The sequence below is a fragment of the Podarcis bocagei genome (assembly GCF_964188305.1).
Source record: "Podarcis bocagei genome assembly, chromosome: 7".
Taxonomy (NCBI): Eukaryota; Metazoa; Chordata; class Lepidosauria; order Squamata; family Lacertidae; genus Podarcis; species Podarcis bocagei.
Window position 1 is genome coordinate 86,855,253 of NC_138132.1, and position 14,870 is coordinate 86,870,122.

The following is a 14,870-nucleotide window of genomic DNA, read 5'->3' on the forward strand; positions in this document are numbered from 1 at the left end:
AAAAAGATTTGGGCTAATAAAGACCAATTTCGTGTTGATTGGCCTGCACCTCTCTGCCTGGCTGGCGGTGCCCCCTTCACTCCCGGGACCCAGAGGAGGCTGCTCGCTTGGCCCACATTCCCCCTGTCTAGGCTACGGAGCAGGTCTTCAGTACTGTACTGAAAGGGCTCCCGGGAAGGGGTTCCCCCGGTGCCCGCTAAGCCAGGGAGCCAGCCAGTCGCGTTTGGCTCCGAGACCCCGCGCTGCAATACCAGCTAGCGAAGCAAGCGCAGCTCGAGCTTTCAAGGCCTGCAGGGGGCGCCGTTGGGGCCGCGTCTCGCTGCTCGGTTTGGCCGGCTAGAGCGGCTGCTTCCGGCTGGGGAAAGCGGAAGCGGCGGCCGCGCGGACAGGGGCAGCATGGAGGGAGAAACGGGCAGCTTCGCGCACCTCGGGCTGGACGCGCGGCTCCTGCAGGTAACGCGGGCGAGGCTGGGAAGGGGGGAGCTGCGGCCTCCGCCGCCTCCGGGCCTGACCTCGTGTCTCTCGTTCTCTCTGCCCGGCAGGCGACGGCGGAGCTGGGCTGGGCGAAGCCGACGCTGATCCAGGAGAAGGCCATCCCGCTGGCCCTGGAGGGCAAAGACCTGCTGGCGCGGGCCAAGACGGGCTCCGGCAAGACGGGCGCCTACGCCCTGCCGCTCCTCCAGCACCTGCTCCGGGGGAAAGCGGTGAGCGACCTGGGGACCCTGCTCCCTCCCTCACCACCATCATCATCATTTATACCCCGCCCATCTGGCTGGGTCTCCCCAGCCACTCTGGGCGGCTTCCAACAAAAGATTGAAAATACATTAAAACATCAGTCATGAAAAACTTCCCTAAACAGGACTGCCTTCAGATGTCTTCTAAACGTTAAATCAGACACCCTCAAACTTGGCCCTCCAGATGTTTTGGGACTACAACTCCCATCATCTTTAGCTAACAGTACCAGTGGTTAGGGATGATGGGAACTGAAGAAGAAGAAGAAGAGTTTGGATTTGATATCCCGCTTTATCAGTGGCGTAGCGTGGGGGGTGCCGGCCTCACCGGGCGCAACATCTGGGGGGGCGCGCTCGCTGCCTCCGGAGTCGCCGAAGACCCTCGGGCGCAGGGTGTAGCGGAGCCGCATGTTTCGCGGAACCGACGAGCTGTGCGCGCGTCCGGGCTGAAGGCGCCCGGCAGGCAGCGGCTCTCAGCGCTCGCCGCGGAGGACGCGCCAGGCAGCCCCTCCTCACAGCCCCGCCTCCGCCGGTGCTGCTGCAGCTGCTGGGCCGTTGCATTTTCCTCGCCTCTCTGCCCCCCTCCTCCTCCTGGCAAGCGGCGTCGTTTGGGCGGCAGCGCCAGCAGCAACTCGCAGGTTAGGGGTTAGGGGGGGCGCAAATTACTTGCCTTGCCCCGGGTTAGGGGGCGCAAATTACTTGCGTTGCCCCGGGTGCTGACAACTCACGCTACGCCGCTGCGCTTTATCACTCCCCTTCAGGAGTCTCAAAGCAGCTAACATCTCCTTTCCCTTCCTCCCCCACAACAAACACTCTGTGAGGTGAGTGGGGCTGAGAGACTTCAAAGAAGTGTGACTGGCCCAAGGTCACCCAGCAGCTGCATGTGGAGGAGCAGGGAATCGAACCCAGTTCACCAGATTACAAGTCCACTGCTCTTAACCACTACACCACACTGGCTCTTTTGTAGTCCGAAAACATCTGGAGGGCCGATTTTGGGGATGCCTGTGTTAGTTGTTTATTTCTTTGACATCTGATGGGAGGGTGTTCCACAGGGCAGGCGCCACTACTGAGAAGGCCCTCTGTCTGGTTCCCTGTAACTTCATTTCTCGCAGTGAAGGAACCGCCAGAAGGCCCTCGGCGCTGGACCTCAGTGTGCGGGTTGAACGATGGGGGTGGAGATGCTCCTTCTGGAAGAACTGGAACGTGGAGCTGTAGAGTTGGAAGGGACCCCCCCCCCGGGCCATCTAGCTCAGGCCCCCGCAGTGAAGGGGTCGCACCTAAAGAGCCCCTTTTGTGATGGCCTGGAGAGTGTGGGACTCTTCTGACCAGGTCTCTTCTTGCCTCCTAGTCAGCGCTGGTGGTGGAGCAGGCTGTTCGGGGACTCATCCTGGTCCCCACCAAGGAGCTGGGCCAGCAGGTGCTCCAGATGCTCCGGCAGCTGACCTCCTACTGCTCCCGGGACCTGCACCTCGTTGACATCTCTGGCCAGGCGGACTTGGCGGCTCAGAGGTGAGTGGTGGGCGGAGGGGCAGGATGGCTGCCTCTTGGGCTGGCCATGTTAATGAAGTCCCCAACACCAAAATGCTTTCTGATTCCTGGCCCGACCACACTGGCTGACAATTTGTTTCCCTACCTAATTCGAAATGCTCATTTTGACCTATAAAGCTGTAAGCAGCTCACAACCACAATACCTCAAGAACTGCTCTCCCCATATGAACTGACCCAGACCTACGATCATGATTTGAGGCCCTTCTTTGTGTGTCTCCTCCATGAGACGTCTGGAGGGTGGCAACACAAGAACAGTCATTCTATGCAGTGACTGCCTGTTTGAAAAGCTCTCCCCAGGGAGGCGCCAGGTGAAAACGTTTCTTTTCAACCAGGCTTTGGGCTGATTAACATTCTATGGCCTTTATATGTCTTTGTAGAGGGGGGAGATGTTTGTTTTTGCTTTATTATGTCCTTTGTGTTCTCATTTTGTATTTTAACGTTATGAACTGCCCTGTGATCTTTGGATGAGGGACGGTAGACAAATTTAATAAATAATAATACCGTATTTTTCGCTCTATAACACGCACCCGACCATAACACGCACATAGTTTTTAGAGGAGGAAGACAAGAAAAAAAATATTCTAAACGAAACAGTGGATGTATGATTTTTGTGGTTCATGCTGTGGCCACAGACATGTGATCTGACAGTGAGTTTGGGGTAGCCCAATGCAAAAATCCTGAGGATCCATGTGGATCCATGCTTTGTAACCACGTTTTAAGTGGGGAGGGAAGGAAAAGCACTCAAGGGACAAGGAGCACGCGTGGGGGGTGTGGAGAAGGATGCTGCTAATAATCCAGGAGAGGGGTATAAGAGGAGAAGGCTCCTCTCCTCTCCCGCTTTGCTCCTTTAAAGCAAGCAGGCTCTCTGTCCCTCTCTCCTCCCCACTCAGCGGCTCTTCTCCCACTTTGCTGTTTCAAAGCGAGCCACGGAGGAGGGAAGGAAGGGAAACCATGGATCCTCTGCTCACGACTGCAGCAGATCCCCCCCCCCCGCCACCCGCAGGCATTCGCTCCATAACACGCACAGACATTTCCCCTTACTTTCTAGGAGGAAAAAAGTGAGTGTTATGGTGCAAAAAATACGGTAATTCCTGCAAATGGGTCCTTCCTCGTTGGCAGGCTGTGATGGTGGTACTTTCAAGTGGTCTCCCCTGAAAGCATTACAGAGCCTCCCTGGAGTCTCTTGTAGTCTCACATTTTGCCTGTGGCCTCTGGTTGCTTTCTGAGTGGAAACAATGAATGGGAGTCCTCTTCTGCAGTTGACACTGCCCTCTTGGGGAGATCCTCTGTAGCCCAGTTAAGGGTGGCAGCCTCTTCCCATCAGCAACCTGTGGTTATGGTTGCATCACAGACCCAAAGCTTTCATTCAAGGTCAGGCAAGTATATGTGGTTGTTTCACAGAGACTGGGCCTTCCCATCTCTTACTGAGGCTTTTATGTGTTGTGGGTTCTCTTCCTTCGAGGCCCATCTTGATGGAGAAGCCGGATGTGGTGGTGGGGACGCCATCGCGGGTCCTGGCTCACTTGAGGGCTGGCAGCCTGAGCCTGCAGGATTCTTTGGAAATCCTGGTGTTGGACGAAGCTGACCTCCTTTTCTCCTTTGGCTTTGAGGAAGACTTGAAAAGTCTGTTGTGGTGAGTTTATTGTGGCCCTGGGTTGTTGGCTTTGAAAGGCCTGGGGCCAGCCTGTGATTCCGTGGGAGGGTGGGTGGGAGGCCTAGGAGGTCTCTGAGTTCTTACGAGCAGTACCTCCTCAGGTGTCCTGCTCCATCATTTGTTGAAAGTTGGATGCTATGCCAAGGGGGGAAGTGGGGATAGTCCTGGAGCTAGAGAAATTGCTTTTTGTGTCCAGCTAGAATCCATTAGGACACGGGTGGCGCTGTGGGTTAAACCACAGAGCCTAGGACTTGCTGAGAAGGTCAGTGGTTCGAACCCCCAAGACAGGGTGAGCTCCTGTTGCTCGGTCCCTGCTCCTGCCAACCTAGCAGTTCCAAAGCACATCAGAGTGCAAGTAGATAAATAAGTACCACTCCAGCGGGAAGGTAAACGGCGTTTCCGTGCGCTGCTCTGGTTCGCCAGAAGCGGCTTAGTCATGCTGGCCACATGACCCGGAAGCTGTACGCCGGCTCCCTCGGCCAGTAAAGCGAGATGAGCGCTGCAACCCCAGAGTCAGCCACGACTGGACCTAATGGTCAGGGGTCCCTTTACCTTTACCTAGAATCCATTTTGAGGCTTGTTGGATCCATTTTGTTTGTGTGGCATATTTTATTGGGGAAATTGTGTAGTATAAGCAGAAATCCTGAGTTGAAATTAGCTTTCAGGCTGGAAAAAGTTGGTGCCATCACACTAGGAAAAGAAGCTCAGTATATTTATAGTGAAGGTTATGGAAGCAGAGGGATAGGTTGGGGCTGTTGTGCCTGCAATGCTCTGTTTTACTCTCCTCCTGGAGGCATCTGGTTTGCTGCCTTTGGGTGCTGAGTGCTGGGCAAAGGGGGCTTTTGGTGCCGCCTTACGAATGATGGGCTCTTGTTTCCTCTCCAGCCACTTGCCCAAGATCTACCAGACTTTCCTCATGTCAGCTACCTTCAATGCGGATGTCGAGGCCCTGAAGGAGCTGGTGCTCCACAACCCTGTAAGTTTGTGGGAAATGGGTTGGAGGTTGTGGGAATGGTTTTGGATTCAAAGGAGGCAAGGGCAGGATTTCCTTGTCCCATTGCTCTGGGGTTGTGGTGGTGGGAGAAATGCTCTTCACAGATAGTAATGGTCCCGTGTCTGTCTGCCTCTTGCAACCCGCGGGCGTTGAGTTGGTTCTGCTGGTCTCCTAGCAATCCGTGGCACAGAAAGGGAGCAATTAAGAGTCATCTGGGGAGCAGGCCTCCCTCCCTGAGTCCATCCACATGGCCTTGCCAAGCTCTACCATGCAAGAGGAAACAGCAGCATCAGGGCCCATTGAGGCAGCCTTCACTTGCAGCTGCATTTAGCTGCAGGGACACTGGCTGGAACATTAGAGACCCCCACCAGGAAAGGGATTCACATATGCCTTAAAAAAATTTTTTTTAATTGATTTTTCCATGTATACTTTTTCTAACAATATATCTTGAACAATTTTTCATATTTCGACCCTCCTCCCCTGGACTTCCCCCATACTCCCGTTTTGCTTTATTTCCATATTGTTCACCCTGCATATTGTTTCCCCCAAATTTTCCAATACATATAGTCTTATTTTTTGTTGTATGCAGTTGTGCTTGTTTACTCAAACCCTTCCAATGAGTCCATTTCTTTATGTTGCCTCTTCGTATATGTTGTAAATGGTTCCCATTCTCTTTTAAAGTCTTTGTTGTCCTTTTCATGTAGTTTTCCTGTTAGTTTTGCCAGTTCTGCATATTCCACAAGTTTCCCTTGCCATTGTTCTTTCGTTGGTATTTCTTCTGTCTTCCAAGTTTGTGCTAATATAATTCTTGCCGCTGTTGTTGCAAACAAAAATAATTTCCAATTTTCGTTTTTTACATCTTGGTCTAAAATTCCTAGAAGGAATGCTTCTGGTTTCTTAACAAAGGTCTTTTTAAACATTTTTTTTTCAATTCATTATATATCATTTCCCAATAATTTCTAATCTTTTTGATTTCCCACCGCATATGATAGAATGTCTCATCCTTTTCTTTACATTTCCAACAAGTTTTTGATCTCTTTTTATACATTTTGACCACTTTCTCTGCTGTTATATAATAATAATAATAATAATAATAATAATAATAATAATAATAATAATAATAATTTATTTGTACCCCGCCCATCTGGCTGGGCCTCCGCAGCCACTCTGGGTGGCTTCCACAAAGACAAAAAATATACTAAGATGTCACACATTAAAAACTTCCCTGAACAGGGCTGCCTTAAGATGTCTTCTGAATGTCAGGTAGTTGTTTATCTGACATCTGATGGGAGGGCGTTCCACAGGGCGGGTGCCACTACTGAGAAGGCCCTCTGCCTGGTTCCCTGTAGCTTTGCTTCTCGCAATGAGGGAACCACCAGAAGGCCCTCGGCGCTGGACCTCAGTGTCCGGGCTGAACGATGGGGGTGGAGACGCTCCTTCAGGTATACTGGGCCAAGGCCGTTTAGGGCTTTAAAGGTCAGCACCAACACTTTGAATTGTGCTCGGAAATGTACTGGGAGCCAATGTAGATCTTTCAAGACCGGTGTTATGTGGTCTTGGGGGCCGCTCCCAGTCACCAGTCTAGCTGCCGCATTCTGGATTAGTTGTAGTTTCCGGACCACCTTTAAAGGTAGCCCCACGTAGAGCGCATTGCAGTAGTCCAAGCGGGAGATAACTAGAGCATGCACCACTCTGGCGAGGCAGTCCGTGGGCAGGTAGGGTCTCAGCCTGCGTACCAGGTGGAGCTGGTAGACAGCTGCCCTGGATACAGAATTGACCTGCGCCTCCAGTCTGCTCTTATGTTTCTGTTCAAAACCTCAAGAGCAGAATGAATAATAAAGGTGATAACGGACATCTTTGTCTCGTTCCTTTTTCTATTTTAAATTGGTTCGTTATCACCTGGTTAATAATTAATTTTGCACTTTGTATATACATTTTGTATCCCTTTTATAATTTTTTCTCCGTATTCCATTTACGATACGATACGATACGATAATCTTTATTATCATGGTCCCATACAGAACAATGAAATTGAAAAAATGTACACCAGACATTCAAAAACCAATAAGCCTGCTATCCCTGCTATCCCAGCCTGGTTAACCCCCTAAAAACTCTGATACCCCATAATTAAATACAATATACTCCCACAGAGACTACCTTACACTGTGTTTAAAACCAAAATCGCATTTGGATAAAAACTGTTTCTCAGGCGGCTAGTCCTAGTCTTTATAACCCTGTACCTTCTTCCAGAAGGCAGAAGCTGAAAGAGATAATTTCCGGGGTGCGTAGTATCCTGCACTATCTCTGCAGCTTTCTTATGACACCTGAAAGCATAGATTTGATCCAAGGTCAAATCCTCCTCCTTCTCCTCCTCTAACCCCGGTGATTTACGATCCTTGGAATCTTGCACGCCCATAGCTGCTCCCACACAGCACAGTTTCTACATCTGCATCTGCTGCTACTTCTGTCCCTCTACAGCAGCATTTCGTGTTGCCCATCACTTTCTTTATAAAATCCCAAGATACATTATCAAATGCTTTTTCCGCATCTGTAAACATCATTGCTCCTTTTTTCTCATTTCTTACTTCTAAATACTCTATTACGTTTAAGATATTTCTTATATTATCTTTCATCTGCCTACTTGGAAGGAATCCCACTTGGTCTGGATGTATATAAACATTTAAGACCTTTTCCAATCTATTAGCTAAAATATTAGCAAATATCTTATAATCATTGTTCAATAATAAAATAGGTCTATAGTTTTTGACCAAGGTCAAATCTGTATCTGGTTTTGGAATCAAAATAATATAAGCTTCCTTCCATTCACATATGCCTTGGCCCCGCTGCAGTAACGACTATAATAGCTTAAGCTGCCTCAACACCATTGGTGGTTAGGCAGCGTATAAATACTCCAAAATAAAATGAAGCCTCTTTTCACCTCCTGCACAGGTGACCCTGAAGCTGCAGGAATCGCAGCTGCCAGACAGCTCCAAGCTGAGCCAGTTCCAGATCCGGTGCGAGACGGAGGACGACAAGTTCCTGCTGCTCTATGCACTACTGAAGCTTTCGCTGGTGAAGGGCAAAGTCATCCTCTTTGTCAGCACCATCGATCGCTGCTACCGCCTCAAGCTCTTCCTGGAGCAGTTCAGCATCCCAGCCTGTGTCCTGAACTCTGAGCTGCCTGTTCAGTCCAGGTGAGCCTTGCTAGGTAGGTGTGGGGTCAGTGGTGGAGGCAGCAGCAGCAGCAGCAGCTGCCATCCTGGGAGATGGGAAAAGGAGCTGCAGGTATGGTGCTTTGGCCTTCAAGGGGGCACGTAGGGGGAGATGAACAAACTGGTGGGCCGTGGCATCCATGCCTGGCCACGATGCAGCCCCACGCACTGCCTGCCATATCCAGAGGTGAATTCCCCTGGCGAAACCACAGTTTCCATCAATTGATCTGTTCCAGGTGCCACATCATCAGCCAGTTCAATCGGGGCTTCTGTGATTACATCATCGCCACCGACGAACAGGACCTGGGAGAGAAAGAGAGACCGACGAGAGGGAAGAGGAAGAGGAAGGGCAACAAAGCAGGAAAGTAGGTTTGGCTTAAGAGCCACAAATATGTTCTGTTTGACAACAGATGGTGTGAAATAGGAGATTGGGGGGCTAGGTGCCATCGGTGTGCAGCTGACCCTCGGGTCTACTTCTCCATAATCAGGAAATGCCATGCGGGCACTGGACTAGGGCCTGGAATAAATGGTGGGGTAGATCATAGAGTCGTAGAGTTGGAAGGGATGCCAAGGGTTGTCTAGTTTAATGCCCTGCAGTGCAGGAATCCTGCCCACACCAGCCCCTGGTTGGGCTTGAACCGCCAACCTTCTGGTTAACAGACAGACGCAATGTCCCACTGCGTCACAAGGAAATAAGCTGAATTTGAATCATGGCAGGTGACTGGTTCCTGTGGCTTCACACATCTGTGGTGGCAGAGGTGGCCTATTTATGTTCCAGCCGGCCTACCCTTCAGCCGATCCGATTTGGGTGGCATAGAATTCTCTCCTCACCTCAGACCACTTTTTTCTATCCAGTGAGTGATCCAATGACATCTACCCAGCTGGCCAGTCAGAAGTGAATTTTACAAACCTCCTAGCGCAGCATAAATAGAAGCCTCTTGCAATTAAGCAACTGGCAGCTGCCAGCCACCAACTGGAGACTTGTGCTTTTTTCTAATAACCCTGCCTAAGCAGTAATAATAATAATAATAATAATAATAATAATAATAATAATAATAATTTATTATTTATACCGCGCCCATCTGGCTGGGTTTCCCCAGCCACTCTGGGCGGCTTCCACAGAGACCAAAAATACACTAAAATGTCACGCATTAAAAACTTCCCTGTCTTCTAAAAGCCAGATAGTTGTTTCCTTGACATCTGGTGGGAGGGCGTTCCACAGGGCAGGCGCCACTACCAAGAAGGCCCTCTGCCTGGTTCCCTGTAGCTTTGCTTCTCGCAATGAGGGAACTGCCAGAAGGCCCTCGGAGCTGGACCTCAGTGTTCGGGCAGAATGATGGGGGTGGAGACGCTCCTTCAGGTATACTGGGCCGAGGCCGTTTAGGGCTTTAAAGTAAACTCTAATATCTTTGTGGAAGGAGAATAAAATTATGAAGGAATTAAATAAAATTGAAATGCACGTGAGGAAAGGCCAAGCCAGGTTGTTTTCGCAAGAGAACCATGAGAGAAGTGCGGAATGACATGTACGCAAGAGCAACTGCTATGACTGTTGAGGACAAAGGAAGGAGGGAAAGATAAGGGAGTTTTTATGCCTCGTGATTCAGTCGGTAGAGGCAAGTAGAAGGAAATACTGCCATACGTGGACATAACTGCCTTTTCGCTTGAGACTTGTGTTTTTTTCATATTTGGTGTGCCACCCCCTCAACTAGTTGCTGGCAGAGGTTGTATCGAACACCCCTCCCCTTGCAACGCCTAAAGAAACATCCTGTTTGACTGACAAGTTTGGAGTTTGGATTTTATTGGCCGTTTGAGCTGAACCCACAGGGTATTCGGTATTGAAACACAACACTTCCCTAACACCTTGCGCATAAAACAACCCCTCTCTGAGTAAATGCAACTTTAAAGGTGATTTCTGCCAAGAAGGTGGCGTTCGTTTTGCATGGTGACTTGAGTTCATAATGTATGCTTTTAAGTGTTGATTTTATTGACTTTGGTTATGAAATTTGTTTTTAAGTGTTGGTTTTTGTTGAAAATGCATTTTTTAACGCTCTTTGATAAGCAGCTTCGAGGTTTTAGTTGCAGTTAAGTGGTATATGGGACGCAGGTGGCGCTGTGGGTTAAACCACAGAGCCTAGGGTTTGCCAATCAGAAGGTTGACGGTTCAAATCCCCGCGACAGGCTGAGCTCCCGTTGCTCGGTCCCTGCTCCTGCCAACCTAGCAGTTCGAAAGCATGTCAAAGTGCAAGTAGATAAATAGGTACCACTCCAGCGGGAAGGGAAATGGCGTTTCCGTGCGCTGCTCTGGTTCGCCAGAAGCGGCTTAGTCATGCTGGCCACATGACCTGGAAGCTGTATGCTGGCTCCCTCGGCCAATAAAGCGAGATGAGCGCCGCAACCCCAGAGTGGGTCACGACTGGACCTAATTGTCAGGGGTCCCTTTACCTTTACTAAGTGGTATATAAGCGGGTTAAGTAGGACTGCAGGATCCATCCAAGTGGCTTGGTTAGCAGAGGCCCAGATGCTTCTGAGGGGCCTCTTCCTTGTCCTGCTACCTAGGAGAGGGAGAGAGTCGCCCCTTGCCCTCAGTGCTCTCTTCTGCTGCTTCCCTTGCAGGGGCAAAGACCAGGAATACGGAGTGTCGCGTGGGATCGACTTCCAGAACGTCTCTGCTGTCCTGAACTTTGACTTCCCTCCCTCAGTGGAGTCCTACATTCACCGAGCAGGCAGGTGAGCAGCAGGTGGCCTTGCATTTACAGAACCGCGAATTCCCCATTCCCGGGATGAGGCATCCGAGCCAAGATTGGTTTTCTAAGAACAGGGACTTAATCAAAGGTCACCTGATGCCTTTGTGTCATCTGGGACTTCGGTTTTTTTGCAAGCTGCCTGGCACAGAACCCAGCCTTCTCTGAATTTCCTCTTGAGTCGGTTATCAAAGACCTATTTCTCTGATTAGCTGGTAATTTTCATAAAGCTGTTTCAGGGGGAAGGGGCCCAGAGTGTTTATGTCCTGCCTCCCTTTTCACAGAGCGTGCCTTCCCTTCGCACAGTCCTGGTGCCTCTCCTGAGCCCCTTCTTGCCTCTTCCCTGCCCTTGCCTGACCACCTGTCGTCTTCCTCCCTTGCAGGACTGCCCGTGCAGACAACCCGGGCACTGCCCTGACCTTTGTGCTGCCCTCCGAGAAGGCTGTGCTGGCTGAGATTGAGGCGGCTCTCACAGGAGGAGGTGGGTGTTCTCGGGAGGCAGGGAGGTGTTGCCCTCAGGAGGTCTTCCAAGCGGGCAGAGGGAACAGCTCCCCCCGGGGGTACAGGGGCGGTGAGGTCAGCACGGGGCACTGGCTTGCCTCTGGGCGCAGAATTGCCCAATTCGAGAGTTGCCCCGTGCAGTGGCTGCTTGCCTTTCTGTTGCTCTAACCGCTCCCGATCCTCCCCCACCAGGCAGCGACAACACTCCCTTGCGGCCCTACCTGTTCCGGATGGAGGAGATTGAGGGCCTTCGGTACCGTTGTCGGGTGAGTGGGCACGGCCTGGCTGCTCTGGGAGGTGGCTGCAGCCGCACCACCTCCTCTTGCCCTCTTCCTGCATGGGGGCAAAGGGGTCGGGGCGGTAGAGGCAGCTGTTACAGGTGATGCTTCAGAGCCATCATTGGCAGGGCAGACTGCAGGTTGGGGGCGAGGTCGACATGGGTCCAGTGCTTTTCCAGCTGCACTGGCTCCCGGTGGAGTACAGAGTCAGATTTAAGGTGCTGGCTTTGACCTTTAAAGCCCTTCACGGCCTAGGACCCTCGCACCTACTGGACCGCCTCTCCTGGTATGGCCCACAGAGGACCTTAAGGTCCTTATATAGCAACACCCTAGAGGTCCCAGGCCCTAAGGAAGTTAGATTAGCCTCAACCAGAGCCAGGGCCTTTTCAACACTGGCTCCGGCCTGGTGGAACGCTCTGCCTCATGAGACCAGGGCCCTGCGGGATCTGGTTTCTTTCCGCAGGGCCTGTAAGACAGAGTTGTTCCGCCTGGCCTTTGGCTTGGAGTCAATTTGATTCCCTCCCCCTCTTTCTTTTTTCCTTTCTCCTTCTGGGATGAGGCTGCATTTTAATGTTTTAATGTTGTATTTTAATCTTGTTTTTAAGTTGTATTCATTCAACTTGTTTTTATTATTGCTTGTTAGCCACCCTGAGCCCGGCCTCGGCTGGGGAGGACGGGGTATAAATAAATTTTATTATTATTAAAAGGCAGCTGTTTCAGGCAGATCTTGGGTTCTCCGTGTTGAGGACAACCCTGCTTCCCCTGATATCCCCTTCCCTGAGTGGTTTTGCCAGGCGCTAGAGAGGGGAAATTTCAGAGGCGGCAGGACCGTTTGGCAAGGAATTGTAAAGCACAGGATCCAGTTCTCTGGGTGCCACGGCGTGATTCGGAGGGGTTGCCTCCTCCCGCTATTTCTTGTTTTCTCCCGACTCAGCTGCTGCTTTTGGTAATCATGGGGATGGAGTAAGTCCTGTCCCCCCTCCCCATTGCTTTTAAATCACCCACCCACCTCTGCCCGGTCCTCAGTTGGGTTCTTTGCTCTCAGGACGCCATGCGGTCCGTCACCAAGCAGGCCATCAAGGAAGCTCGCCTCCGGGAGATCAAGGAGGAGCTGCTCAACTCTGAGAAGCTGAAGGTATTGGCCTGCGCAGCACCTGGGCGTGGGGAGGGCAGAGGGACCCGAGAGAGTGGGAGGGGGCCGTCAGGGAGGGGCGGTTGTTGAGGAGCTGCTGCTGACCTCCATCTCTCTCCTGCCAGACGTACTTTGAGGACAATCCTCGGGACCTGGACCTCTTGCGCCACGACAGGCCTCTTCACCCAGCCATTGTCAAGCCCCACTTGCGGAACGTACCAGCGTACCTGGGTAGGAGGGGGCGGCATTTGTGGCCTCAGCAGGGGGGCTCAGTGCTGCGTTTAATGGCATGGCAAACAGCAGCAGGCCCTGTAGATGAGCTCTGGGGCGGGACTTGGGCTTCCCTCCTCCGAGGGGGAAAGAGTGGGAGCCCTGCTTCTCATGCACAGTCCTTACCTTGGAGTCCACACGCCCCCTTGCCACTGTCCATGCAAATCTCCAAGGCTGCTTAAGCTGTGCGAGGGCAAACTCTTGCTTCTCAGCTGTGGTGCGGAAGAAGAAGTGCAGCAAAGGGGGCCAGGTATCGGAGGGGGGGGAGAGAGCTAGTGCAAAAACATCGCAGGCCTCTCGAGAATGGGCCGCAAGAGGGGGGTCTTCCGCCTCCTGTTTGGGCCAGTAACCACCAGCGTCTGCTCCTCTTCTCTCCCCAGTGCCTCCCACCCTCCGGGCTGTGGCGCAGCCCCTGGGCAGCAAGCGCAGACGACGGAAGCCGCTGCCACCCAAAACCAGAGTATGTCTTGCTCCTCTGCTGCTGACCTCAAATTGGAGGGGGAGCGGGGACTGGCCTGCCTTTCCTCACACCCTGGCACAGGCCCAGGGAAGGTTTCTTCGCACAACTTTACAGAACCGGGCACGGCTCCCTGTTGCCCAGCCTCTGCTTGGGAAAGTTTGCGGAACTGCTATCGATCATGTGCTGGGTCCTGTAAAGAAGGCTTGACAATTGGGGGGGGTGGCTGTGGAGGGCTTGATAGCTGGAGGGCCTTCTGTGCTCCTCCAGAGGCCCTATTTCACCCCCTCCTCTGTGTTTGCTCCTTCACCCCTTTACTCCTTGGGGTGCAAGAGCAAAAATCTCACCTCTGCTGTTTCCTGGGATCTTCACTCTTTGCTACATTGGGTGTGGGTTGAGTTTGGGACCTGCCATGTGGGGCTTTAGGCAGTTCTTCTGCCCCTTTCTGTGGTGCTTCTGGTGCTGTACCTTCATGGGGGGAGTCCAAGTGCTGAGGACAAATAGTGTGGCCCGTGGGCGGGTGGGGTTTGCAGACCCAATCTCCAAGCGAAAAGCTCAGGAACCTTTGCCAGAGCCCCTTTGGATTTGTGATTGCGGCAGCAGGGCAAGGGACCCAGCAGCCCAGTGGTCAGGCAACCCCCCTCCCACTGTGAGATCCACTTCTACACTGTCTCTCCCTCCCCCAATAGGGCCAGCGGAACCCCCTGCGGAGCTTCAGGTGCACGAAGCAGAGGTCGGGAGCCAAGCACCGGTCAGCCAGGCACCGGACGGCCGCTGGAACGCCTGGATCCTGACCGCCACTTACAGCTGAACTGTGTCGGGGAGGAGGCTGGCGCTGGGCCCCTGTTTTGGGGGCAGGATATTTGATGTAAATAAAGGACAGGTGTTTGTGCTTGTCCACCATCTTATCAGGTTTGGAGGCCTTCCTCAGAAGAACATTAAAGGGGTTGACCTCCCGTGGCCATTGCAGTGCCTTAAGGCCGGGAGCAACTTCTCCTGCATTCTCAAGTCTTTGTGGGTTTTTTTTGTTTGAGCTGCCTCCTCTGTCCTGGCAACACTGCCTGGGGAGTAGCTCTGGGCCCCTTGCGCCTGCCTCTCTGGGCCGGGTGGTGGGTGGGTGCAGTGTCCCCCTTCCCATTGGCTTCCTTGTGTGGGTGAAGGTGCTTTGTCTTGGAAGCCGGGTTCCTCCCGTGGACATTCCTGGCAGCAGCTGCTGCCTGGAAGAAGTCCTGAAACTCTGTAAACATCCTTTGCCTTCAATCACACCCCCTGCTTTTGGATGTGCCAAATGCCCCGTCTGCAATTCCTTCTCACCTGGTTTCTGTAAACCGAGTTGTTCTCTTGTATCGCAC

General features: G+C 52.2%; 1 protein-coding gene and 2 long non-coding RNA genes across 3 annotated transcripts in view; 1 reads left to right on the forward strand and 2 right to left on the reverse strand.

The window, feature by feature from the left end:
• The window catches only part of LOC308592091, a 302,880-nt gene that overhangs the window by 207,530 nt on the left and 80,480 nt on the right, over positions 1-14,870 (reverse strand). The gene's annotated exons all lie outside the window — the stretch shown is intronic.
• On the forward strand, positions 368-14,526 carry DDX56 (DEAD-box helicase 56). Its single transcript, XM_081203100.1, has 14 exons — positions 368-453; positions 543-704; positions 2,080-2,240; positions 3,742-3,912; positions 4,819-4,909; positions 7,877-8,121; positions 8,376-8,504; positions 10,753-10,866; positions 11,264-11,361; positions 11,574-11,647; positions 12,705-12,794; positions 12,917-13,022; positions 13,442-13,521; positions 14,208-14,526. The coding sequence occupies exons 1-14, from the start codon at positions 397-399 to the stop codon at positions 14,310-14,312; spliced, it is 1,683 nt and encodes a 560-aa protein (XP_081059226.1). The 5' UTR covers positions 368-396; the 3' UTR covers positions 14,313-14,526.
• LOC308592098 lies at positions 4,925-7,869 on the reverse strand. Its single transcript, XR_014010374.1, has 3 exons — positions 7,755-7,869; positions 5,290-5,723; positions 4,925-5,236 (listed from the first exon to the last, which is right to left on the reverse strand). It is a non-coding gene; the product is annotated as an uncharacterized lncRNA (long non-coding RNA).